General features: G+C 51.0%; 1 protein-coding gene across 7 annotated transcripts in view; it reads right to left on the bottom strand.

The window, feature by feature from the left end:
• Nucleotides 1-27,928, bottom strand: part of MEF2D (myocyte enhancer factor 2D) — a 58,052-nt gene that overhangs the window by 14,941 nt on the left and 15,183 nt on the right. For 5 of the 7 annotated variants that reach the window (XM_089482832.1, XM_089482826.1, XM_089482830.1 and 2 more), the window contains exons 3-4: nt 10,786-11,127; nt 2,481-2,684 (exon numbers count right to left, since the gene is read on the bottom strand). In XM_089482832.1, coding sequence (XP_089338958.1) covers nt 2,481-2,684; nt 10,786-10,839 — 258 coding nt within the window. In that variant the 5' untranslated portion in view covers nt 10,840-11,127. Of the gene's footprint in view, nt 1-2,480; nt 2,685-10,785; nt 11,128-25,292; nt 25,510-27,928 lie in introns of those variants that run through there. The other 2 variants (XM_089482827.1, XM_089482828.1) reach the window with 2 other exon arrangements.

The raw sequence follows: 27,928 nt of genomic DNA, 5'->3' as shown, positions 1-27,928 counted from the left end.
GTGCCATGTTGGCATCTGAGGAGGAGGTGCCCACCCCAACAGTTCCCATAAGCCCTACCTCTGAGAGACGGGCAAAAATGCACCCAGCTCTCTTGATCCACATTCTCCATGGCCGAGCATGGACATACAAACACACACACACACACACACACACACACACACACACGCAGCAGAACACATCTTGTGCAGCAAAAGGCCAACGCAGTGTTTGGTTGAGGGAGCTGGATGTGTTTAGAGGATGGAGAGATGGTCTGTGCAGCTGAAGGGATGCCATGGAGAAAATGGAGGAAGCATGCCTTCTGCTGCTCCAGAGGCCAATGGACTCAAAAGCAAGGAAAGAGATTCCACACGAATATTAGGAAGACCTTCTTGCCACCCGCAAGAGCAGTTTGACAGTGAAATGAAGTGCCTCGGAGTGTGGTGAACAATTCTTTCTGGAGTCCTTTAAACAGAGGTTGGATGGCCATCTCTTGGGAATGCTTTAGATGCATAGCCAAAGGAGGCTGGACTATAGGTCCCTTGGGGTACCTTCCAAGATGCTATAGTTCTGTGTGGCTCAAAACTTGCTCCAGAGAGTCTCCCAGCCGTCTGGAGTCCAAATGATATAGAAAAACCAAACGCCACAACTCCCCCGGCACACGTCTTCTCCGGCCCATTACCTCCCCTCCCCTCCCCAAAGACACACAACACACAACATACACACACCATGCGCTGCCCCCCCTCCCCTGCTGTCTGGAGCAGATAAATTGAATGACTAAAGGTTTTGCGTGCCTTAATTCCCGCTTGCTTGTAATGTCAATAATTACCCAGCCAAAACCCTTCATTTGTCTAAACCTTGCCAAGCATAAAAGGAGCTGCCCACACAGAGCTTTTGGGTGGCTTCTCCCCCCCTCCATCGAAAAATGACAAAGTGACGGCTGCAGTCTCCGCTCACGTCGTCCCACTCTCCGGAAAGCGCCGTGCGCCGGAGCTTTGGCCGCTTTGCGTTTGCAAAGTTGTGTTTGCACAAAAACACAAGGAACGAAAAAGGAAAGAGAGGAGAGAGTGATGGAGAACTAGTGCGCAGGAGGCCAAGATCCATCCATTATGTCTCTTGGGGGGCAATTGCTTCAGATTTGCCTTTTCCCTTTGGGTCGGGAGATAAGGACTGCTTACTCTGGGCAAGAAAAGGTGCCTCAACCCACTGAGGAACAGACACATATCTCTAAGCAAATGCCCCTGTTATTCTTGGTTAGAACAGACCAGTGGATGCCAAAGTTTGGTCCTCTGTTTGTTGTGGACCTCAGCTCCAGAAGTCCCAGCCAACATGGCCAACAGTCAGGGATTATGGAAAATGACGTCCAAAACAAATGGAGGACCAAAGGCTGGGAAACCTTGGAATAGACCCACTGAATCATTTACCCACGTGAGAAATCACCATTCAACCACTGACCCAATGGGTCTATCACTTGTGAGGAGTAACCCACAGGTTTCCAGTCCTCTTTGGAAAACAAAACCAAGAGTTATCCTGCAAAGAGTCCGAAAGAGGTTAAAGTCTTCTCACAGACTTTCCAAACATTTGTAATTCACTGATATGAAACACACACACACACACACACACAAATATGTTCAAAAGCATTAAAGGAAATCGCACTGGAACATCAGCATCCACACTTTATCTTAGCGGAGCAACAGCTGAAAAGATAAGGATATCGAATTTGTGTAAGAACTGTATGGCACAACATTTTTATTGTGCGCTTTAAATTCCATTCCATTTTGCACCATTTTAAACCAATGATGTTTTAGCATGATATCTAATTTGATTTTTAAGAAAGCTTTGATGGCAATCATGTTTTTTCAGTGTCTGGTTTTAAACTTGTTGGAAGCCACCTTGGGTCCCATGTTGGCAGAAAGGTGGGATGTACATTAAATAATGTATATAAGTGTTAAGCTTTGCCAACACGGTGACCATAGCATTAGGATGGCAAATCTTCACTCATGGCATGAGTTCCTGCAAGAACAAACCATTGGAGAACTCTGCTCTCACTGAGGCCAAGAAAATGTGCAAGTGGCCTTTATGCCGGCAGGGCCATCCAAGCGAGGCTGTTGTTTGCTGGCTTGCTTGCTCAAGGTGGACTTCCTCTGAGATTGGAGGCTCCATTTGGTGGTGATGGTGGTGACTGGAAGAATGGAAGAGCCCTTCCTCCTCTTCCTCTGAAGGTGCATCTATAATGTACAAATCATGCAGTTTGACTCCGCTCCAATTGCCATGGCTCCATCCTACAGAATGGGATTTGTAGCTGTGTGAGTACCTGCACTCTTTGGCCAGGAAGGCTAAGAGCCTTGCAAAACTACAAACCCCAGGATTCCATGGGATGGAGCTACTGCACTTAAAGCGGTGCCAAGCTGAGTGGTTTCTGCAGTGTCGATGCACCCAGAGAGCGAGAGGAGAGGGAGTGCATGGGGCGGGTGTTGCTTCGGGCGGGAAAGAAGGGTCCTACCTCAATGATGTCAGCGTTGGTCCGGCTCTCGTGGGGCTCGTTGTACTCGGTGTACTTGAGGAGCACCTTGTCCATGTCGGTGCTGGCATACTGGAAGAGCTTGTTGGAGTGGTTGAAGATGATGAGGGCGATCTCGCAGTCGCAGAGGACGCTCAGCTCGTAGGCCTTCTTCATCAGCCCAAACTTCCGCTTGGTGAACGTCACCTGCAGGGAAAGGGGAGGCCGGTCAGGCTCTCAGCAAGAGAGGTCTGGGGCAGAAGAGAAACCACGGATGAACCAGGCTTCTCAAGGGAACTTGCCCTGGACTTTGGGGAGAGGCACATGGCTAGATAACCCACCAAGGAGAAACATGGGCATTAAGTACCCTCCTCCTGAAAGAGAGAACCAGATGCAGGAACTATCCTCTTAGGTCAGAGGGAGGATCTGTCTGGACTTGAACCCAGTCCCCATCAAGCCCATCCAGATGCTCCAGGAAAGATAGCTATCAAGGCTGGAAGCCCATGACCCTCCTTCCCCAGCGCATGGGTCTGGGGCGGAAAAGCAACTCCACAACCAGCAAAGGAGAATCACCCCCCTGGAAGGCTCCCAGGAGACAAAGTCCGCCTTTGCTGGGTCATAAACAAAAGGGATGATGGGGGACACCTTGGGATGGCAAACACAGCCAGACCGGGGCCAAGGGGGTCACATTTTGCCACCAAGGAGGGCACTCTGGGGTTGTTGATACAGTTAAGGCTGGAGGGTTAGTGTAAAGCGGGGCTTTATGAAACAGCAACACAGGATGGAGAACATTCCTTCCTTCCTCCCCTCCCTCCCTCCGCTTCTCTTTCTCATTCTCTCTCTCCCCGATTTGCTCAAAGCGGTTAACAAGATTGGGCTCTAATCGACCTCCCGGCCGCTCTGGGCGCACAAGGATGGCACACGACGCAGCTGTTCCCCCCCACGTGAGGAGGCTAAGCCGGCTGGGCTGTTGTCTTCTGGGCTCTCCGCTGCCTCCTGGCCACCTCCAAATGTCACGTTGCCGGGGTCCCCGTCTGCCCCCCTGAACGCTCTTCGGCCATCAAAGCTGGGGTCAGTGGCAGGCCCTGACCTCCCTCCACTGCTGCTGCGCTTCCTGCCTGCCAACAGATGGCACGCCACAGCCAGGAGGAGGCCTCACTCTGGGCACTGACCCTGGCTTCTGGGTGCCATCCTCCCAACTGGGTCCCTGGCAAGGAGTCTGGGGGATGCCCCAAAATGGACCCTGGAGACCAAGTTGGAGCCTTTCAAGCTGCCGCTTCCCAGATCCAAGCTCTAAGGACTACCTCCTCTCACCTCCAGAAATGGCCACCACGGCAAAGAGCCAAAAGGCCAGCATGGTACTGGCTTAGCCAGACCCACAAAATGGGGTACTTTCCTTTTACACAGGCATCTCTGCCAGTCTCAGGAGTCCATAGCCGTGGCGGTTACAGTGGAATCACTGTGCAGTATCTGTGTGGATGGTCCCTGCCAGCTGGAATCGTATTGGTCTCTTATTCGTCTGCAAAATTCTCCTTGAAAACGGGAATTTTTGTCTGATGCATTTGCATGAGGTGCACCATTGTGCATGGATTTTCTTTGAGCATTTGGTTGTACACTGGGTGCCTTGGTTCAGCTGCGCAATGTTGCCGTTTAACATTGCAGTTGGGCATCACAATTAATGTGTAACAGAGGTTTATGAGACACAATCTGGATATAATGCCCCCATCATTAACCAAGAGGGAAATAGCAGAAGAGCCTGAAGGGAAACTTGGCCCAGGAGAGGAACCCGGCAGCCTCCAGGCCTTGCAAGGATGCCTTTGTTTTCTTTGGGGGGGGGGGGTCTGCCAAACCCAGAAGCTGTTTTTGGAACAGAGGGGGAAGCGCCGCAAGGTAGAATCATCCCCCTGAGAGGAAAATGGGCCAGAAGCAGTTATAAAATTCATGAAGAATAAGGGAATAAACCAACAACTGTGCACTCAGTATCTGACCCATTGGAATCTCACACCTCAATAGTGCTTTTTGGGGTCGAAAATAGCTTCCGCCTGTCCAACTCCAAATCCACCCTTGCAGAATCAGGGAATCACAGGATCCAAGAGTTGGGAGGGACCTCGGGGGTCACCTTGTCAAAGCCCCATCAATCCACCGGTCATCCCCCTCAAGAGATGATCTTCTTGCCTCTCTTTATATTAGAGCCCACCGCCTTCGGAGGAAATCTGCTGCTCCTATCGCCAGAAATTCCTCTCTAACGTGGAAGAGATTCCACTTGGAGATTAGGAAGACCCTCCAGAGGTTTGGAAACCTTTTGCTGAAGTTACACTCCAGATATCAGGGGAAGCACTGCTGCTGCACAGAGGGACTGCCATAGCAAAGAGGGGCGACTTGAGCAAAGCCACCTCTCAACCTCCCAACAAAAGCGCATGGCCTCTGATGCGCAAACAGTGTTTCCTGGGGGCCCTTGCCTTCTCTCCTCTCCCAGGGCTTGGGTCAGCTGTTCCCCATTTCTCAATGGCGGCTGCCACGCTTGGCCTTCCTCCGCTTTCGCTCCTTCAGCTGCCAAAGGCCAACAAGCCTTGCTGCTGCCTTCACCTGTCCATGCCACGTTCCCTCTCTCTCCTTCTCCCCGCCTTGAAGAGAGAAGGAAAAGAGAGAGCAGGGACTCTCCCATCATCCCCCCTCTGCCAGCCTAGACATCGGTGAGGAATGCTGGGGGTTGCAGTCCATCAAGTACCCGGGAGGTGGAATGGTTCTTGCCTTCTGCTTCCAAAGCCAGCGGACTGCATTACTTAACAGAAAAGCGATTCATTGTGGCTTCTCCTCATTGATCAGCAAGAAAGTGATGCATTGTGTTAATGGTCGGCTGAGTGTCCTTTGAAAATTAATTTTGAAGACATTTGCAAAAACCTTCTCCTCCAGAAAAGGTCAAAAAGTGCCAAGAAATCCTCCAAATGACCTCCCTTAATGCTCTGAAGCAAAAACGAAACGCGACTAAAAAACCTGCCACCAAAACATCTCCAATGTTGCAACTCTTTGGCACCGGCTGAGCCACAAATATCCTCCGCTCCAGAGCTTGGCACTTGATGGTGGATCTTGTAACATCTCAAGAATAAGGAAGAGATCGTCAAAATAAACAAGGATTTCTGGGTAATTTCGGTTTTGCATTTGCTTCCATTTGGCACTTTTCAAAATGTAAGACTTGTAAGATTTGCATCCAAACGTTGCAGAAATACCAAGCACCAGAGGCAGAAAGGCATCCTGCCATGAAGCCCCACAGTGGATGCAGGGGACCTTTGTGACAGTCCATAGGCGTCCCATGGAACCCAATGGGAGACCTTGCAAAGTCCTATGCCCTCAAGCTTCAGGGGAAGGTCAGGGCAAGCCACCTCTGAACCAGTCTTGCCAACGCTGCCTCTACCATTGCCCCACACTGTTTCATATATAACAAGCCCAGCATCCACAACTCATGAAGTCAGGTGTGGAATTTTGGGATTTTGGAGCATTTCAGTTAGGGATGCTCAACCTGTACCTCCCTTTTCCTCTACGGTCCTTCTCAAAATGGTGCCAGGCATGGCCAAAGAGTGTCCCAATTGCACAGTGACACTGGATCTCAATGCACAACGGCACCAACATGAACCGGTCTCTTTGCCAGCTCCTCTGCGTAATAATGTACCAGCCGCTTCTTGCTAGAAATGGGCATTGCGGAAATGCCCAATTCTAATCCCATGGACGCAAGTCTATTTATGAAGATGGGATTCCAGCCAACGTGTTTGTATTCGGAAAGCCCCTCTTTCCTTCCTTCTCTCTCTCCTCTCCTCTATAGCAGAGAAGCTTCCACTCATGAACCAACTGAATGAGAAAAGGGGCATCTTGGAAACCTCCAGCCCAACTCTCACCTTTGTATCCACAGAGTCTGGGAGTGGAGGGCAAAACATGGAAGGCCTTTCCTCCTTTGCTAAGGTTTACCCGTGTTTCCCTCCTCCTCCTCCTGCTCCTCATCTGGAGGCATTAACCTTTTAAGACTAAGAGGGAATCAGATCTCCTTCCAAAGGGCTGCCGTAAGTAAGCTGCTCGCAGGAGGAGGAGGAGGAGGAGGAGGAGGAGAGCTGGGAAGGGAATTGCCCCCAGGGCCAGCCTGCCCCATAGACCAGGGGAGGGCAGGGCTCCAGGGCCCCTTCCAAGGGACTGGACAACTGGCCGCTGCCCAGCCGCCCACCCAGCCTTCTCTCTTGCCCGACCCCGGCAGAAACACAGGACTGAACCTCTGTGGGCAAATCGGCTCAGCAAATCCTGGTAATGCCATTAGGGGCTATTACAGGCCACTGGGGGCCCCTGGCCTGGGGCTTGCACTGGGCCGGCCGTGTGCTGATTTAACCCCAGGAGTCGCCTGAGTGTGTATGTGTAGATGTATATGTGTGTATTTGTGTCCCTGGAGGATGCAGGGAAGCCCCAAGGCAGGAGGGAATGAGCAATGTCCTGCCACCAGAAAACAGATAGCTTAGCATCATCACGGCCAAATGCTAGCACCTGCCTGGAATAGAGAAAGGATCCATTGACACTGAATACTTTTCTGCATTCAGCTGGCAGTTTGAGACTGGGAAAAGTACAAAGGCTGAGAAGGAACCAGGGAGTGGATGCTCCTCTATTGCTCCCCTATTGGCACCATTTCCATCGCTATTGGAAGGAGATGGGTCACATGTGGGTTTCCTTTATGTATCCCTTTATATCTTCCCTGGGTCTCAGCCTGGTCAAAGGTGTATTCCAGCCCAGGCACTCCCCAAACATTATTGCTGGCCAATGGAGAAGCCTGGGGAGAATTTGTTTGGGGCCCCAGTTTTATTCTTGGGATGCTGGATCCCACCAGCAGAAAGTGCTTTCCTCTGTGGCAGACCACTGGCTGCATCATGGACCCCCATCTCACGTTTCTGGATCTATCCTGGAAAACCTTAAAAGGAAAAGAACCCTACAAAAAGTAAATACATTGGTTCAGGGCCACAAACAGTCCACAGGTTGCAACCGGTCCACCTTGGCTGTTTCACATCCCATGGTTTCAACGGTTTTCAGTCATCAGCCACGCTGAGATTTGATAATATGGAGGGGAGGAGATAGAAAGACAGACAGGCAGGTTAAACAGACCTACATCTTAATGCAGAAATAGGCTCAAACTGCTGCTCTCAAGAGAGAGATTGTTCTCTGACCTTTGCAAGAGGGACACAAAGAGCGGCAGTGGAAAAAGGGATGGAAACGGAGGATCAGCCTGGCTTTGCTCCTTGGCAAGGAAGGCTGCTCCTCCTCTCCAGAGTCCTCCTTTCCTGGAGCCTCCACCGAAGCCCTGAGCAACTCCCTCGGCTGCAAAGCCTTTTCCGCTCACTTTTGCAGCTCCCAAGAAAGGCGGCAAGAACAGCCCTTGTTTCGGTGTGTCTGTGGCACTGGGTTCCCCATCCCTGGTTCAATAGAAAGTCTCCCTCCAAACCCCCCCCCCCCCCCCAGTGTGCTTTCTTAATACAAAACTACTCCAAAACCAACTATGCAGCTCTTAAAACCCAAATAACGCTTTGGACAATGAGGGTGATTTCAGAGTTTGCTGCCACTCTGCACTTTCCCAGTAAACCTTTTCGTAAGGAAAACTGGTTCCGAGATGGAGAGAGAAAACCCAGTCCAATGGAAACTGCTGTTCGGAGCAGTGCCCGGTTTGCAAGAGGATGACCCAAAACGGGGGTGAGAGGCTCACTAAGGCGAAATCATGGGTGGAGCGGAGGGGATGCGAGTTCGAGACGCATCAAGCCACGTCCTTTAAACCTGACCTCAGCTCAGCACCATCCCAATGCAAATTATGCAAGCCTCCATTGGCCCACATCAAATGCCAGAAAACTCCTTCCTAGCCAGGACAAATCTGGCCACATTTTGAACCTAACTGGAAGGCTTTTTAGCAGCATCAGCATGAAGAGGAGGATGCAGGGGAGGAAGAGAAAAGAGATGGAAGAAGCACAGAGCGGCGAAGGGAAACAAAACTGGATGCATTTGGGAAGAAGCTTGCAAGTGGTCTCTGGGGGGCTCACAATGTGTTTGTTGACTTCGCCTGCCATTTCACAGGTGCATAAAAAGTTTGCCAAAGCATGCTGAACTGCTCTGCCTTTTTTGATGGTAAAGGCACCTCTCCTTATTCTTTCCATGCTATTTCTGCCTCTGGTACCAACGTTTCTGTTTAAAGAGGTCATGCCCAGGAATAAGATCTGCTGCATTAACTCAGGTATGCCTCTATCCCTTCTCTGGACCCTTTCCCTGCGTCTGAAGGATGCCAAAGACAAGATTGTCCAAAGCATAATTAGCAAAAATCAATGGTCCCTTTCAATTCTCTTACTAACCTCCGAGATACAGATCAAGTGAAACACAAGAAGGAACGTCAACAGAATCAATTGCATTTCCACCTGGATGGGAAAAATAGGTCTCAGCCTCCAGCCCTCGTCCGTATTTCATGCCGCTAAGGCAGGAAAGTCAATGAAAGGGGAAGGGTTCAAGCATCGTTTCTAGGATGGACTTATTTATGGCTGCGTTATCTGGAGGAATGCCTGGCAACGCATTGACTGCTGGTGTTTTATGCCTGCGCCAGCCAATGCCAAACCGTTCAATCCGTCGCGTGTGGTTTGCATCTAATGCAAGTGGAATCCAAGCTGCATCAAAGCTGAACATGAAATGGACCTCAAACAGTGAAGGTGGGGAACCCCTCTCAGCTTAAAGCAGGGGCAGCCCTGGTGAGTCCATGGATGGGAGACCACCTAAGAAAACCCTATGGGAAACCATGGGGGCCACCCATAAGTTGGCAGGCGACTTGGAGGCCCATAGAAGGCAGGAGGCAATAGGGAAAGAAGACGACAGAGTCCACCCAAGAAGCCACAGCTGCTCTTCTGCCTTTGCAAGGCCTCAGCAGAGAAGCCGAAGGCCAGGGCTCTCCTTTGGAAGGTCTCCAGAAGCCAAAGCCATTTTGATGGCTATTCATTTATTCCAAGCAGTTCTCTATCGCCTCCCAGCCCACAAGGGCTTCCAAGGCAAGGAATTAAAAACAATTAAAACAATACAAAGATTTAAAAACCCACTTTAAAATGCTCTTTGCAAACTGCTAAAAGCTCTCTAAAAACAACCCTAGAATTCACTTCTGAAACAGTTCAGACAGCAAATGCAAACCCTGAAAGCCAAGCGGAGCAACAACAACAACAATGTAGGGGGTTGTTGACAATAAAGCGATAAGGAAACGGAGGAGTAAACCAAGCCTCAACTCTCAGTGGAATAAATCTGGCCAAGAAGGCCCTAGGAGGGGCAGCATGGTTCAGTGGTAAGAGCGCTAGAGCAAGGCTTTGGGAGACCAAGGTTTTGAATCCCCATCAGTCACACTCTCTCAGCCGCAGAGGAAAGCCACGGTGGCAAGCCTCCTCTAATCCATCTTGACAAGAAAACCCCTTGAGAAGTTCACCTTAGGGGCAGGAAATGACCTGAAAGGCACAGAACAACAACAACAACAACAACAACAACAACAACAACAACAGGAGATAAAGAGGATGAGGAGCAGATTATGAGTCTTGGAGACCCTTAAAACCAGCCCTGCAGAAGCATCCCGGATGTTTCCAAACCTCTCCCTCCTTCCCAGGATGTTGCCAACCTGACTTTGATGCAACATAGGGGTGTGTGTGTGTGTGTGTGTGTGTGTTGCCATTCCTCGTCATGGGATTTGCAGTTTGCTCAGGTGCCCCCAGCCTCCAGGAGCCGCTGCCAAGAGGAGAGACCTGCTGGGCTGCTGGAAACCCTAACTAGGCCACCTGTCAGGACGGGTTACTCTTAAGGCCTCGCAACCTTCAGGGCGCTTCCCTGGAGGGGAGGGAAAGGTTTGCCGCAGAAGATTCGCCGCCCATCAGCCATCCCTGTGCCAGCCACCCAGCGCCAGAGACGGCTGTTCAGGTGCCCAGCGAAAGGCAGGGAAGGAATCTGCGCCAGCCAGACTTTTGCAGAAGTCGGAAAGGCAGCTAGGAGCAACCCATCGCATTAGACACCTCTGCAGTCATGCACACACAAATAAATGCCCCTGTCTTGAAACTTTTAACCGCCAGCAATTGCTATGGTCCCTTTAGAGCTTGGAGGAGCTTGTCTTTTGGACTACAGCTCCCAGAATCCCCAGATCCCTGGGTGGCAGACAACACAAGGCAAGCGACACTCCTGTGCAAGCCATTCCAGTCTGTGCCATGCTTTCTGTAGCAAGGCTTTAAGAAAGACTGACATTTCCAAAGGGAACCTAATGAATGGGAATGGAGTTGCTCCGACTGACCTGCCGGTTCCTCTCGTCCGTAATCCGCTGGATTTGGATCTTTTTCCTCCCCATGTTCTCCTGAGATCCTCACTCTCCCGAAGGTGAGGCGGTTGTTCTTCAAGTCAAAATAAAAAACGAAGACGAAAAAACCCTTGTTCTTCAAAGCACGGTCATCCAAAAACCCCAGAAGAGCTCTTCTTCAGAAGCCAAAAATATAATACCAGATAAAGAGAGTTGTTTTAAAATGACAAAGCAAAAACAGACATTTGCCTGGCATTCAGTTCATGGTTCTCCACTCGTCTGAGTAAATCCAGGAGGACGGAGGGGAGGCTGGACGGTCAAAGAGGAAGGAGCAGGAACCTGCAACAAAACAAGAAATGGAGAAAAGGAATTAGTACGAAGGTAGCAAAACTCCCCTCTTATGGCCCATATGCAGAAAACAGCCTAAACCCTCCCCATGATACAGAATCAAACAACCCTAGAAATGTAGAGATGGAAGGGTCCCCCGGACGCCTCGAAATCCAACCCACTCCTCAGTCCAGGGTCTCCAGATAGAGTGCTGTCCAGCCTCTTTTGGGAGCTCTCCATCAAAAGAGAGGCCCTTGGCTCCATCCTCTTGTAACTTTCAGCCCTTAGACCTGGTCCTACCCTCTGGAGCAGCCCTGGGGATATTTAAGGAAGGCAACCATGCCTCTCCTCCATCTTCTCTTCCCCAGCTCCCTCCGCCTTTCCTCCTAGGCTTTGTTCTCCAGACTCAGATGAGGATAAGTCTCAGTTCAAATCACTGCATGACTGTGCAAGAGGCAGGAAGCATGGACTGGTTGCAAACGGCAAGCCAACTTCAATGGCGGATATATGCCTGCATCTTAGCATCACTGGGCAGAGTTTCTGCTCCACATTCCAACGTTAAAAATATAATTAAAGTACCCGTAAAATTAAAACCAGCTAAAGAACGTAACTATTAAAAATGACAGGCAAAACACAGATAGATGAGACATCCCAATTCTGCAAGGCCCAGCTCTGCTCCGCTCTGGGCTCCACAACAAACTCCAACTCCCAGAATTCCATAGCCTTGAGCCAAGCGGTGCCAAACTGGGTTATTTCTACAGTGTAGCTGCACCTTCACGAAGGAGTTTCAGAACTTCTTAATACCAGGCATTGCTTGCTTGAGAGAAAGACCTGGGGGTCACAACTTTTCTTTAACCCATATTCTGGAATGCATAAGTGTGTGTGTGTGTGTGTGTGTGTGTGTGTTGGAGAGAGAGAATGCCAAAGGATAACATGAGAAGGCATTAAGGCATACCACAAGGTTGCTGTGTTCCTTTAGCAAAATGGTGCACGCTTTTTTTGCCAGCAAGGCTGAAGCAACCCTGGCTTCCTTTCCTTTCTGGGGGTCAGGTTCCCCCAATGGAGAGGAGAGCCCCTTCCTCAGCCCCAGGAAGCCTTTCCGACTCAGAAAAAGAAACCGCCCTAAAGGCATCGCGGCCGTAAACAGGAAGGTGTTCGCGGAGCACCTGGCAGCAGCTGGTACAAAACGAACAACTGGCTCCGTCTTTCATGCCTCCTGGCAGCTCTTGGTGGAGGCGATGTGGGCCACAGAGAAGAACCCATGTTTAAGGAAACAGAAGTCAAGAAGAGCCTCAGCTACATTGAGTTTGGGGTGGAGGGGAACACCGGGCATCTTTAGCACATTAGTAGTGGTGGTGGTGATGATGATGATGATGATGGAAGCGGGGCCATGTTTTCTATGGCACCTTCCCCTTAATCAGAGCCCCAAATAATCCTCCAACCCTCACCTCATGCCCACTGGGACTTGGGCAACCAAAGCCACAAGGAAAAGACCAGCAGGTTGACCTTCTGGCTGTCCAGCTCCTGACAAGATGCGCCATTTCCATGTTCAACCCTCCTCCAAGTCAGTGGGATGCTTGACTCCCCCACGGCTGAATTCTCACCTGGGACCAGACCTGCAAGGCAGGTGTTTTGCAAAGCCTTGCCAATGACACCCCTTAATTTCAATACTCCCCAAGTCAAGTTTCAAAAGACCAAGGGGGGGGGGGAATCTGGCACCAAAATTGTCCCAGCAAATCCATTGCAATTTTGTTTTGAAACGATGGAGGGGAGGCCTCTACTCAGAGATGCTTTTTCTGGCTCCAGGCCTTTGGGTTTGGATTCTGCCCCACAAACGCTCCTGTCAACACTGGGGCCAATGTAGCCCCTCGGGAGGCATTGGGACTCTCTTTGGGGTCAGAAAAGAGCCCAGAATGAGGGAGGAAGCAGGGTTTTTACCAGCCAGGAGGCGGGTTAAAAACATTTCTCCTGGTCTGGATTACTGCAGATAAGAACGGTGCAACCCTCACAGCGCAAGTCTGTCTTATCCACACAATAATAAGATTATAGTTCCATCAGCACAGGGTTTCCTCCTCCTCAAAATGAAATGTTAGACAGGACAGCAGATTATACTATGGAGACTCACGGAGCTGGAAGGGACCCCAAGGTCCATGCAGTTCAGCCTGATGCTGCCATGCAGGGACCCCCAACTAAAGCCCTCCTGAGAGATGCTCATCCAGATGCCATCTCTTTACAGCCCACCTCCCTCCGAGGCAGAAGCACACTGCTCCACTGCTGACCAGCTCTTATGCTCCAAGCCCTTCTTCCTAACCCTGAAGTGCCCTCCTGCCTTGGGGCTCCCATGTCAGCCAAGGTGACCCACTCTGAGCCTCAGACTGAACTTTCAAGGAGCTATCCAAAGCGCTTAGCCCCTTTTTTGGGGGGACAAGGGTGCACAGCAACTTGGAGACCCTCTTTTCAAGTGGAGACTGGAGTAGACCCACCTCCCCCAATGAGAAGGGGCAGAAAAGACCGGCAAAGAGGACTTGGGGGTGCAAGGAAAGAGACGGCGCCAAGGAGGAGTATGAAGGCGCCCAAGTTTTGCCAAACGACCAGCGTGACCAGGAGGCTTTCCTATCTGCTACGCACAAAGCAAAGCGCGCACACCGTCGAAAACCTCTCCAACCCCCTCTTTGCCCTTTTGCCAACTCAAAATGGTTTTAAACGGCATCTGGAGCCCAAATGGCTTTTATGGAAACTCTCCCCACCAATTAGGCTCTTCCCCTTCCTTCCTTCCTCCCTCCATCGCCGTTGAACATGATGTTGGTGTTGGTGCTGGGAATTACTCTCCTCCGCTTCAATGCCAGCCCTAGCCCTGGCCAGGTCCTTGCTCTCTCTCTCTCAGATTTGCTGAGAGACAAGAGAGAAGGGAAAGGGAAAGGAGAGGAAGTGGGCAGGAAAGCCAGCAGCTCTTGGGATGCAGGGATGCTGCAGACTAGGAGGTCGCCATGGCAACTATCACCATGCAACAGTCCTTTGGTTATTTCTCCCATCTTCCCTTCCCTTCCCCTCAGTTCAGTAGGCAACCAGAAAGAAGGATGGACGGATGGACGGATGGATGGACGGATGGATGGATGGGGGGGATATCAGGCATGGACTGGATAAACACATTTGGGGCTCCTTGGAGACACAAAAACCTTTACATTAAACAGACTCTTTAAAGGGTTTTTTAAGGTGCTATAAGGAAGCCAGATCCAGAAAAGATGGCATCTCCAGACCCAAAAGCATGGTGTCCCCAGGGGCAACATGGGTTGGGCTTGATCCTCAAATGTGCATCATGGGCACAGCTGGAAACCCTTGGGGGGTTTTCTGGAAGGGTCAGAGTATTCCTGGGGGCCTGAACGCTCCTTAAGAGGCGAAGGTGACTAAGCCGAGGCTGTCATACTTTGGAGATATCATGAGATGATGGGACTCACAAAAGATTATAAATGCTCTGCAAAGTGAGAAGGAGGCGCCCACATTCCAGACGGAGAGGCTCCATCAAGGAAGCCACAAAGGCCGCCCTGAATGTGCAAGGCCTGAGCACAAGGTCATGGAGGGCTCTCATTCATAGGGTTAACAACAACAAGTGTGCATGCATGCACGCATATATATTTCATTGTTATTTATTCTATAGTCTGTTTTTCTCCCAGTGCGGAATCCAAAGAAGCTTGTAGTGCTGAAGTACAGTGTTTGTCATAACAACAACAGCAAAACACAACAACAGCATGGCCAGCATCCCAGAAGCTTCACAAAGCCCAAGATGACCACAAACAGCCAGCATCCCCTGCAAAGGGAGAGAAGTGAGGGCCCAGCTCTGCAGGACAGGCTTTGCAAGCAAGCTCCAGGCTGCTAGAAATGCAACATACACACAGAGATACACAGAAACTGTTCTGCACCCGAGGAGGACGATGCTCCCCGCCATTCGCAGCCCAGTCAATGCCCCAGAAGGAGGGCTTCTTCTTAGGCCCCCAGGAATTCATAGCCAACTCCTCCTAAATTGCCTCAAATGGAGGAGTAAAAGACAGTGGAGAGGAGGAAGAGTCCGTTTCTGGGAGAAAAGAACGATACACACAGGAGACAATAAACGGATTTGGGAAAGGAAAGAGATAGAAGAGGAAAAGGACCAGAGGACGGAGCTACGGAGGCAAAATCTCCGGAGGGGAAAGTGAGGCAGGGTTCTCCAAATGAATCTCACAGACGGAGCCCAGAAGATCTCAACCTGGAGTTCAAGAGAGAGTCAATGGAAATAAATAAACCTCTTTGAGTGTCCCAATACTATGAAACGCACGCTCAAGATCTGGACTCTGGGCCCAGCTCCAGTGTCCCCAAAGCGGCCTTTACCAGTTTCTAGCTCCTTTCCCAGTTGAACTGCAGCCTGCTCTGTGAATCCAGTGCCCACCCAAGCCAGCTTTCTCTCCATCTTCCTCCAGAGGTCAACAGATTGCAATTCCCAGCATCCCCTGGGCAGCACAGCGTTAGGGAGGCTGTGAGTTGCAGCCTTGCATCGTCTAGAAGGTCTGCCCTTGGCTTAAAGACCCATAGAGAGAGAAAAGGGCAAGCGTTGCCCTTGTGCCAAGGAGCGCCAGCCAGGCCCCTGCCCCAACTTGCAAGGAGCAAATTCAAGCACACAGACAAACACAAACACACACACGCCCTGCACAGGTTGGCAGCAGCTGAAGGGAGAGCGAAGCAGAGGTCAGATGCCACCCGATGGCATTGAAAAGCACAGAATGAAGGAGGGAGGGAGAAAGGGAGAGCAGCAGGCGGCAGCGAGGAAGAGATAATATTCCTGACCCAGATTGGAGCGTTCTCTGGAAAATATCGGGTGCCGGCTGCAGCTCCAAGGGCCCTTGCCAAGTTTCTCACCCGGCTGTGGAAGGATGGCAAGAGCAACACTGCGACCCTGAGGAGCCTCCCCTTGGATTCAGAAAGGATAAAAAAATTTAATGGACCTCTGGGAAAGAAGCAAGACCCCCCCCCCCATGGCTCACCCGCTCTTTGCTCTGCCCACTTTAAGCACCAGCCTAGCCCTGGCTCCAATGAAAACGCTGGACAGCCGGTGGCAAAGTGGATTGTGGCCACAGCCACCGGTGGTCAGTGGGTCCTGTGTCCGTGGGGCAGTGCATCCACAAGAGGCTCCAAGAGCTCTCCTTGGTGTTGAACCTATTCAGAATAGCCCTGGATGGTTCCTTTAAAAGCAACACAAAGCAGGTTCTCCAACCTGTTAACATGGGAGAGACTGGCTACTGCTTGGCCCCAGTGGCCACCAGCGTTCATGGGAGGCTTCTGGATTGGGCCCCAGCATGAAGTCCCCTGGAGCCACAGGCTTTTGCTTCTCAATCTGAACCATTTGTGTGTCATCTATATTGTCTCTGGTTTAATCGGTAAACTCCCTTGCGTCTCCATCGGTGACTCCAGGTTTCTCAGGCGTGGGCACAGACCCACTAGTGACTGAAATCCCTCAGTTTTATCCTCTCACCCCCAAAACAGGCCACCATCAACATAAGCAAGCATTTTCCCAGACTCCCAAAGGGCTGGGAGGCCAATTTTGGCCTGGAGTGGTCCATCGGCTCCTCTGCCTAATTTCAGGGACCGACTCAGGAGCCACTCCGACTGAAACCGGTGCAACTCTCAGGATGGCAAACCTTCCGCATCGCCACAAAAGCCGGTGCCCATGGCAACGGGTTGGAAACAGCAAGCGTCCTTATATAGGGAGACCTTCCGAGTTTTGCAGAAGACAGAGAAGGCAACCAGACCCATAGCCTGCCCCCAAAGCTCTCCATCCCCAGAAGCAAAGAGGCAAAAAGCCTTGAGGAATCACATCCCAAGCCTGAACTTGGAAGCTGTTTTCCATGGTCCTGAACCCGTGGCTAGCAATTGGCATGGGTGAGAAATCCTTTAAAGGTCAGATCCAAGAACAACAACAACAACAACAACAACAACAGAATGGGTGCAACAAGACAATATCTTCATTCTTATGTCTTAAATAGGTTTTGGAGTGTGTATTTGCTGCTCAAAGAAATGGTGTGTTACAGGTAACCATGGGCCCATACAGACAGGCCAAAATAAAGCTGCTTCGGGTCGCTTTGGAGGTCTGCTGTTTAAATGAAGCATGTGTCCTAAGAGTCCAGAAGCTGCACTCAGGACTGAGCACGGCTTTGGCTTGGCTTCCAGACTCTTAGGACACATGCATCATTTAAACAGCAGACCTCCAAAGCAACCCAAAGCAGCTTTATTTTGGCCTGTCTGTACGGGGCCTAAGTTACCCATAGAGCTGTTTCATTTCAGAACCAATGGTGCCTCACCAAACTACAAATCCCAGAGGCCCCACAGTGTTTCTCAGTCTGATCTATCCCATGATCCTGATCGGAAGATAGCCCTGGACAGAGAGCGGGGAAAGAGCGCTGGGCAGGGACTCCCAGGTGAGGTGCATCTCTCAGTAAGCCTCTGGCCAACTGCCTTCTCCCTCTCCAAGGTGAGCCAGCAATTGCGCCTTGACTTCCAGGAGGAAAGACATAACACGACACTGGTAATTAAATTTACCAAGAAGTTGTAACTTGCTTCTTCCAAACCCAGGGGTTTGCAAACCCCAGCCTTGCAATCCTGAAGCAGATGAAGTCAAGTACAAGAATGGAGAGTCACGGGGACCGGACTGGGACCAATTTTGGACCCAAAGACACCTGAAAGCGTGGCCCAGGTGGAGTGCACTGAAATGGTCTCCCGGCCTCTGGGACCAGAAGGAAGGAGACGTCATTAAAAGCTTGGCGCAGTCTCCAGGACCCCCTCCCAGACCCCTTTGGGCGCCGCTGCGGGGCATGAAATAACCACCCGTCGCCTGCTCTCTTTCGGAGGTGAGGCTGCAGTGAGATCTCTCCCTGTCACTCTGGAAATTCAAATCTCAGATAATGAGGCGCTTGTTAAAAATAAGACAGACAATAGGCAAATGAGGAAGCCTTGTGCCTCTTCTTCCCAGGAAGGAGCTCTTCTTGCTCACAAAGCCACCCCAGGATTCAGAACAGGAAATTATGGGGGGCACTTGCAAGTGGCAATGAGGGCCATATTCTGACCAGTGCCATGTCCCTTCTCCATCACATCGCTTCATACTAGAGGTGGAAGAATGTGCTTTTGCATTCCTATATAATAGACTGGTGTGTATGTGATGTTCCCCAAATAGAAAAATTAGGGGAAGCTCAATTTGCACTGCTCCAAAACACATAGGTATCCCAAGATGCTAGCTTTCTCCATGCGGGGAGTTAGACCATCCAGACACTGCAAAGGTATATCCCCAAATTCCTCACCAGCTAAATCCCTCCCTGCTCCTGCAAAGACCATGACAAGAACAGAGCAGGAACAGCCCCATCATGGCCTCAAAATAACTAATGGCCCACGACTGCTCATTCTGCTGCCATTTCCTATGTATCACAGCCACTCTTGGCTGTATATATTTTGCAATGAATAACTGATAAACATGCAAAAACCAGTAAAATGCTTTCAAATGGCAAAAATTACAAATTAATGCGCTCAGCGAGAAGAGCCACCCAACATCAGATTCATTTGCTAACAACGCAACGTGACAAATTAATTGCCCAACGAGGAATCGCTACCCCTAAAATCAATTGCACATGAAGGTTTCAGACCCATCCTCAACGGGAGCATCACCAAATGGAGACAAGCATCTGTCCAAGTCCAAGCCCCATTATATAATATGGATAGGGAAATGGTATCCCTTACATAAAACGGCAAGAGCCACGTTTGCTTTTTGGTTGAAATACAAAGCAGGAAACAGGGATATATATATATATATATATATATATATATATATATATATATATGAGAAAGAGGGACTGTTGGAGGATGAGGGCCGGGGGCAAGCGGCGACTCCTCTGGCCGCCTGGACGCCTGACCTCTCCATCACTCTCTGGGCCTCCATGATCTCTCACCACCAGGCAAATGGAAAAGCTGTGCCATTGTGGGTACACACAAATACACACACACGCACACACCACCCTGTGGCATCTCTCGCTGGCTTTTAAGCAGCAGCTGAAAATGCAGAGCAACCCTCAGACAACTAGGACAGCTGAGGATCAGCTGCAGCCGCTCACTCAGAAGGAAGAGGCATTTTCTACCCCGATGCAAGGGTTTCCCAGCATCAAATGGGTCTGCGGTGGGCTGCCTGGCACTCCTTTTCGGGGCACGCTGCAATTCTCTAGCAAGCCTGGCAAAATGCACCTTGGCGCACCCATCTGCCCCGTCAGCCATTGGTGGTGCCCAGTTGGCCTCCGGTGGGTTTTCCAGAGGCCCTCCCTGGCCTTGTAACATGAGACGAAGGACGGAGCTGTGCGTGCCGCACACAACACAACCCCTCCAGGGCCATGAATAAAGCCAGGGCTGGACATTGGCCCCATTGCAACTGTTGACATGTGATGGATCAGCTGGCACCCCACAGCTGGCCTCTGCAAGGGGTATGTATGTGGCACCATCTTGCCTTCAGCCCTGGGCAGCAACATTTCTTGGGCTGCACTTGAACCCAGGGCCTCCTGTGTGCAAAGCAGGGGCTCTGTCCTTGACTCCCATCCAGCACCTGCCTATTAACAGATCATAAACCGGAAGAGTAGGAACCAGGCGAGACCCTCCCTGCCATGGACTGACTTGAAAATCAATGGCAGAATCCTCTTTCTACTGAACCAAGTAGACAAGCCTAGGCCAGCAGGAGACCCTACTTTGGGGCCTTTCCTTGGGAAATCTCTTTCAACACAATGCAGGCAACAAGAAGCAGCTTCATATGCCCCTAGTGTGAGAGGAGAGGGTTCTGGGTTCAGATCTTGGTATGGTGTGTGTGTGTGTGTGTGTGTTTGTGCAACCAGAAGAAACAGACCTTCCAGAAGTGGACCATTTGCCTTCAGGGCAGAGACTGGGGATGAGATACGGAGCATCGGTTTGGTTGGAGGCCATAAAGCAAGGCCTCTCTCAGTCCAGAGGGAGCCATGCTCCTCAACTCCAAACGGATGCACCTTGTGTGTCTCTACATTGTATCATTACAAAGGTTTCGCGCCACTTTAACCAGCATAGTTCCACCTGATGGAGGCCTGGGATTTGTAGTCCGGAGCGGACACCAGCCCCATTGCAACTGTTACCTAGGATTCTTTGTGAGAGAGATGAGGACCAAGCTCCCAAACCCAAACCCAGCTTTCTAGAGCATTTGTCTCTTCTCTGTCTCTTTCTCACATCAATCTGTTCCATTTATATGCAGAGCATATCATACGGAGAGCAGGATGCGCTGGAGAGGAAGCAGGTGTGAACGCTGAGCGAAGGAACGCCAAACGTTTGAGATCGGCAGATGACATTCTGGCACAGAAAATGGCAAAGGCTCCGAAGGACTACCAAGGAAAGGCAAGGAAGGAAAGGCTACAGCTTAATATAAAGACAACAAACATTATGATCACAGGTGATTTGCACAAATTGGCAGCAAGTGGTGAAGAGACTGAAATAGTTAAAAGGTTTTGTATAGCATGTGCATATCTGCCATTAAGTCGCAAACTTAGGGTACCCTCATGGATTTCATAGGGTTTTCTTGGGCAAGGAAATAAGTCAAAACAGAGACTGCAGTCAAGAAATGAGAAGAGGGCTTGGAAGGGCAGATAGGAAGGAACTAACCAGATGCTGGTGTGTGTGTGTGTGTGCATATATATCATTGGATATCAAATTATATCATGGGAAATATGATGGCTCATGCCATCATGCTTCCGGTTTCTATGTAAAGCTGTGAAACCCAGACAGTGAAGAAAGCTGATAGGAAGAAAACCAGCTCCTTCCAAACGTGGAGCAAAGAGTTCTGCAGACATCCTGAACTGCTAAAAGAAAGTCAGATAAATGGGTCTGAGAGCAAACCAAGCCTGGCCTCTCCGTCGGAGCCATGATGGCTAAGCTGAGGCTGTCATACTTTGGACGTATTGCCAGAAGAAAGGACCCAAGAGAAAGAAGTGGAAGGCGTCAGGAAAAGAGGAAGGCTGCATCAGAGGCGGAGGGACTCCGCCAAGGAAGCCCCAGCTGGCCTTCGGTTTGCAAGGCCTGAGCAGGACCATTGGTGACCCAAGGGGCTTTTGGGGGGTCTCTCATTCTCACGGCTGCCCTGAGTCCAACTCAACTTGATAGCAATTGACAACAACGCATCTGCACATGCACAGTTGCAGAAGTCCCATGCCGCTTTAACTGCTGCGGCTTCATCCTGTGATCTGTAGTTTTGGGGAAGGCTCCCTGGGATTCTCAGGGCGCTCTAATCCCCTCTGGATGAATTAAAGCCCTTAGAGAGAGAAAATACCCAGAGCCTTATGCTACCTGCAAGAGAAGGAGGCCGAGGAGGAGAAACCCAGCCTTCCAAGAGGGAAAGAAAGGCTGTGGAACTGTGGCAGCCGTTTGTTTGCAGTCCCACTCGGTTAGTCACTCTTTGTTGTCACTTTTTAAAACAAGAAATAGAGATATTAATGTGCCATTAAGCAGTGCTCAGTTGATCATCTTTCTGGGCGTATTGCGATAAAGGATTAGCAGCTGCTTTGGTGTGGCGAATCAGGAACGCCAAAGAGCTAACCTGGGCAAAGCAGGCTGGGAGTTTGGGATGGGGAGCTGCAAGGGTCTCCCCCATTTCCTTCCATGGGTTGCAGGGAGGCATCCAAGCCAACTGCCCCCTTCTCTGGGGAGAGGCATCGGCTTGGCTTATGGAGAAAGCGCTCTCCCATGCGCACCTCCTCCATCTCTCTCTGTGTGCATCTGTCTCTGCGCACCCACCACCCTCCCAGCCTCCCACCTAAACGAAACAAAAGCACATTTTGAGAAGCCGGGAGGGAAGCGTTCGCAGGAACACAGCCGCCAAGGAATCCAGAGAAACTGGAAGGACTCTCCTGCGCATGGAGGGCTTTGCCGAAACTCTTGGACTCCGCCGGAAGGTAACGGACCCTCTTTCACTGGAGGCTTTTAAACAGAGTTTGGATCATGGCCACCTCTCAGGGGGGCTTCAGAACCTTAAACGGCCCTCTTTTGGGGTCTGCAAAGCCTATCCGCCAATGGAAGGGCTTTTGGGATGCCACCTGGACACCAGCATCAAACCCAGAGACCCAGGCTGGCATCTCTCCACGAGAAGAGCATTACTTCCCCTAAAGCAGCCTCTCTTTCCCTTAGGACCATGCCCAGTATCACCATCTGGGCAGGAAGTTTCTCCCCATCCGGGCATTTTGGCCTTTTCTCTTGCCTGACGGGAGAAACTATTTCCCAGCTGCTACAACTCGAGTAACTCACTCGCCTTGTCCTCACCTCTGTACCTTGCATCTAGCATGCTTTGTTTTCTGCTCAGTTGCTGGAAGGCAAGTTTGCAAGGCCCTCTGAAGAAATTGTGTCATATGCTTTTTAAAAACCAAACAACACATGGACCTATTGTCAGGACTTCACGTTCTCCTTCATGTCCAGTTTCACCACACGATGGAGGAGGAGGAGGAGAGCTGCTCTCCTTAAGCCCTGTCCATACATGCGGCTTAGCTATGAATAATCCAATCCTGCAGCTGACAAGACCCAACGCTTGACTCTCCCTTGAGTCATAAGCCCAGCAAGGACTCCAAAACAGGACCAGCCCTTCTCTGAGCTGTTTGGCTCAGGCTTCATTATAGGGAAACTGACCACGCAGGATTTTTGGGCTTCGGCGTCACAAAACATTCCAGCGGCGGCCTTCGTCTGAGATGTCCAGGAGGAGCGACGCTTCCCCTGCGGCCGCAGTGTCCTGAGATGGAGGGATGGACTGGATGACCTTCTGGGTCTCTTCAACACAATTGGTCAATGTGCCCAGTTTCCGTTTGGAAGCGGAGCAGTGGCTTCCTGAGTCTCCAACCAGCCACCATTCAACGTTTGAGATGCTCTTCTGTTGATCGGGGGTATAATGCTTTATTGATTGTCCAATTCCTCTTTGGGAATGTGCTAAATTCTTTGCTTCTGTGGCTTCCTTGCGGCAGGGCTTTGCGTCTCGCGTCAAGAACGGCACTGGCCCCGGCGGCCTCATGACTCAGCTTCTCCATCGGCTCCAAAAGAGAAAGAGGCCGAGACCCTCCCTCCGTCCCAAAGGCAGCTGTTTCCAAGCCCTCCTTCCAAAACTGGGGCTGGGAGGGAGAAACAAACCTCTCCCTACAGTGGAGGGGCCGGGGCAACCGTCTTTCTGGAGGTTCGGACTCAAACACGGCACAGAAGAGCAAAGACTTTAGGAGCAAATAAAAAGGCATACAGTGGGGGTCCTTGGTATCCATTGGGGTCTGATTCCAGGACCCTCACAGACACCAAAATCCATGGATACTCAAGTCCCATTAAGTACAGTGGTATAGTGGAATGGGGCCCATTGTATACAATGGCAAAATCAAGGTTTGTTTGGGGGAATTTATATTTGTGTGGAATATTTTCAAGTCATGGAGGCCTGAATCTGTGGCTCTGGAGGGCTGACTGTCTCAACAAGAGAGGGCAACAACAGTAGTATGGACAATCCTCCATTGAGTGAGCTCTCTTTATTTCTCACTCACAGAACCACATTTCTCAAACCTGGGAAATGCACTTCTTGGGACTACACCTCCTGCCCCAGTTTGCCCACTTGCTGGGGCTTGAAGACCTAGTCCCAAAAGGTAACTTTTCCAAGCTAAGGTTGTGGGAGAGGGACACACCAAGCATCCCTTGGGACCACTGGCCATTTCCCATGGTCCACAGTTGAGATCCACGCCGCCCCCAAAAACAAAGTCCCCCAAAAGAATGTGCACAGCTGTCAGAAGTCACATCTACATGGTAGAAATATTGCAGTTCAGCCCCACTTTAACTGCCATGGCTCCATGCGACAGAATCTAGGGATTTGTAGTTTGGTGCGGCACCAGAACCCTTGGGCAGAGGAGGCTGAAGGCCTTGTAAAATCCCAGGATTCCCATGGAATGGTGCTATAGCCCCATTGGTGTGATGTCAAACTTGCATTATTTCTACGGTGTAAATGCACCCCAAAGTCCCACACATTTTGGGGGTGGCTTTGAGGAATGGAGACCCAGGTTTCCATAAATCAGTGGTTCCCAACCTGTGGGTCGGGACCCCTTTGGGGTCGAACGACCCTTTCACAGGGGTCTCCTAAGACCATCGGAAAACACATGTTTGCATGCAGCGATGAAAAACAATTGTATGGTTGGGGTCACCACAATATGAGGAACTGTATTAAAGGGTCGCGGCATTAGGAAGGTTGGGAACCACTGCCATAAATGGATGAGTGCCATGAAGGCACAGACATTGCACACAAAGGCTGCACTGAGCCCCATTACTTTTGGGGAAAGGTGGGACTTAAATGATGATAATTTCTCTCTTTCTGATCTTCCTGAAAGCAAACATCGTCTTCTAACTCTCGGGATTTATGGGGATCATGGGTGTAGCAGTGATCTTGGTGTAGCCATGCCCCGGCTTGGGTCTGGCCTTAGGTCTTGGCTCTCAGGTTGACCAAATTTCCTAAAGAGACACGACGAAGCAAGTGCTGCAATGAGGCTGCAACAGGGAGAAGGGATTGCCAAAGCTTTGCCCCTCGGATGGAGAGAACTGTTAGGGGCCGGGCCCCAAGGAGCCAAAGAGGGGTGCTGCATCCGGTGAGGAAGCCGGAGGGGAGAAGTTGTAGAAGCCACTGCAGAACCACAACCACAACAACAACACCCTGCGCCGGGGAAAAACAAACCCCATCCCAGCCAACACGCCTCCAAGGTCTATTTTGGGAATTTCCAAAAAAATAACAAAGCCACACACACAACCCAAAAACGGAAAGAGCTTGACACCAACAGGAAAAGCGCACAATGAGACACCCGACTGGACTGCATTCCCAAGTCTCTTGGTGGCCTTCCAAGGACTGCGCTCTCTCTCTCTCTCTCTCTCTCTCTGAGTCCAAAATGCCCATGAGGTGCCCGGGCCTCAGGCCGCCTCCAGGCCCCGGTTTCCCAAAACACGTCAAAGGCCATCCCTGGCTTTATAAAAAGCAACATGACCTCTGCGGTTCTTGGGTCTCGTTCAAGCCTGGCCTGTCCTTTGCAAGAAGAAGACGGGAGGGAGAAAAAGGAGGGAAGAAGGAAGGAGGTGGAGAGGACGGAGGGTGAAGAGAGAGGCTAATTTTAACTCACCGGTGGAAAGAGTGAGGCGTGGGGCTACTCACGGGAGACAGGGTGGCGTCCGTCCTTTTCCACGTATGCGCCCCATGGAAGTCTCAGAGAGGGAGAGGAAGTTGGCAAGGCCAGGTTGGCGTTGGACAGCCTGCCCAAAAGGGAGACGCTCGGCCCCTCTTCCCCGCTGGCTCTGCCCACCGGCTGAGCAAATGTCCCAAAATGTCACAGCCTCCTCTCCCCCCTCCTCTTCCTCCTCCTCCTCGGCTGTGGGGCTGAGCAGCCACCGTCCCCTTTGCCCAAACATCATCATCATCATGGTCAAGTCCTGGGGTGGGTTGGGGAGGGTGGCCACTGGCTGCCAGGCTCTCTAAAGGACAGGAACAGATGCAGAGGGAGGAGGGCAGAGGCGGCTGCCTCGGCCGAACAGCTGCACAAAAGCCCCGGCGGCACGCTTCCTTTGTGGCCCAGGAAGGAGGCCCAAGCCCTCAGTCGGGGAAAAAGAAAGAGGGGTCTGTGTCTGTGGGGTGTGCATGTGTGTGTGTGTGTGAAGAATTTGCCAACACAAACACACGCACGCCATGCCCTGGCGATGACCCAAGTGATCTTGCCATTTTGTGCACTGGGAAATATTTGCCACAGCAAGGATTTGGGGTTTTTATTTCCTCCCTCAAACTCCTCTGAAATTTTGCACCAGTGTGGATTTTGCACAAGAGGGAGAATTAGGGTGCCCTCACTTTGGAGCCCACTCCTCCATTTACGGTGCATGGCTGAGACTCCCAAAACATTGACTTTCATGTTTTATTTCTTTCCTTTCCCCTCATTGATTTCTGACTGGCAGAATGCGCATTACTCCAAAGCCAGAGCCTTTATCAAATTCAAAAAGCGGTAGAGGAGAGACAGAGAAAAACCCGAGAAGAGTCTTCTCCGCACATGGCAGGCCGCAATCGCATTACGGGCGGAAAACGATGCTTGCCCTTACAGTAACAGCAGCAAAACGAGGATATAAATTACGACGAGATGAAGGGAAAATGGAGCCATACGTTCATTTACATCAAGAGAGAGAAAGAGGAGGCAACATTGTTCTAGCTCATCTTCCTTTCTCAATCTTTGCTATTACCACAACCGGCGCACACCACTCAAAATGGCCGCCCTCAGATTGTGGAATGACCTTCCAGAGGAGACCAGTCCACTGGACAACATTTTTGCACAACTAGAGCACTTTGCTGCCACTTCAGCTTCCATGGCTGGACCCAAAGGGAAAGTGCATTTATACCTTGCCTTTCTTCCAGACTCAGATTCAAGATCACTCAGCTATTCCTTTGCAACTAGTGAGGACCACAGCCATGTGTTCCTGCAAACACACACACACACACACACTGCCCACGGCAATAGCCACTGGAATTGTTTTCCCATCCACAGGGCCTTGAGGAGGGAGGGTCTCCTCCTTCGCGGCCCCCTCCCCTCCTCTTCCGCATGCGATCTCCCAAGTTCCCAGCGTTCCTGGAGCCAGGCGTAATCTCCTTAGCTCTAATTGATAAGGCCAAACGCAAGTGCCAGCTCTAATCTGGCTTGTCAAGGAGAAGGTGACAGAGCATTAACCCCAGGTGGCCCTCCTTGCTGGGGCTGGGGAAGCGGACCCCATCTGCAGGCATGCGCGCGCATGGGTCCCTTGGAGCCATTTAGTGGCCTCTGCAGGAGTCTCTGTGGAACTCTCCTCCAGCATTGTGTTTCAAATGGGATAATTCCTCTTCCCACCAGCTTTCTTCATTATGCAGCTTTCACAGCCATACATCAAAATGGGAAACACAACGGCATGGACAAGCCTAACTTTGGTGTTCAGTGATATCTCTACACTTGCAGATCTTATCTAGAACACATTCCAGATCTCCAGATCCAGAACTCCCCGCTGGACAACCTCCATCCCAGAGAAGAAACACCTTCCTGGCCTCCAAATCACTTAAAGAAGGCTTGCTGGAGAGTAAATGGAAGATGCACCACATCATGGAGAGGGAAGTGGTTAGTTCTGTGGATCTGCATCTACAGACCAGCCGTATTACAACAACTGTGGACACCAAGCTTCTCTCCTGGTGTTGGGATGCAATTCCAAGCATTCCTGCCCATCAGCGAAGGGCAAGGGGATGATGGGATTTGCAGTCCAAACTGCAAGCATGCCCCTCATTCTGCTGGGAAAAGAGGCAGCCCTTTCAGCAAACATAATGTCTGTCAGCTCAGAAGGGGAAGAGACGGAAGGCCAGCAGACATGATCAAGGAGGAAAAACAGGATGCAGCAGGGAGGGCAGGAGCGTCTGCAAAAGAGCTCCGTCCAAGTGGCTTTGGGTCCAGAGGCCAACAAGGGCCTGGGACTGTTAGACCCACGAGTTTCGCTCTCACTGAGCCACTTCCTCCTTGAAGGAGGAGAGGCAGAAGTGAAACCCACAGATGGAGGGAGCAGAGAGAGGGAACAGAGGTGCATGCATGCATGTGGGAGGACAGTGGGGTTCACACCACTCCTCACAACCACAAGCAACGGAGGCCAGTGGGCTGCGCATGGCTGCTGTGGAGATGGCAGGGGGTCGGTGGGAGCCAAGGGTCCCTCCTTGAATTGCCGGCCAGGAGGGTGTGGGGCCAGGTCTTCCTCCGTGGGGCATTTGGTC

Source organism: Sceloporus occidentalis, unplaced genomic scaffold (assembly GCF_023333645.1).
Source record: "Sceloporus occidentalis isolate IW3139 unplaced genomic scaffold, rSceOcc1.0.p SCAF_20, whole genome shotgun sequence".
NCBI classification, from domain to species: domain Eukaryota; kingdom Metazoa; phylum Chordata; class Lepidosauria; order Squamata; family Phrynosomatidae; genus Sceloporus; species Sceloporus occidentalis.
The sequence above is the reverse complement of the archived record's forward strand: the minus strand, read 5'-3'. Positions and strand labels throughout refer to the sequence as shown.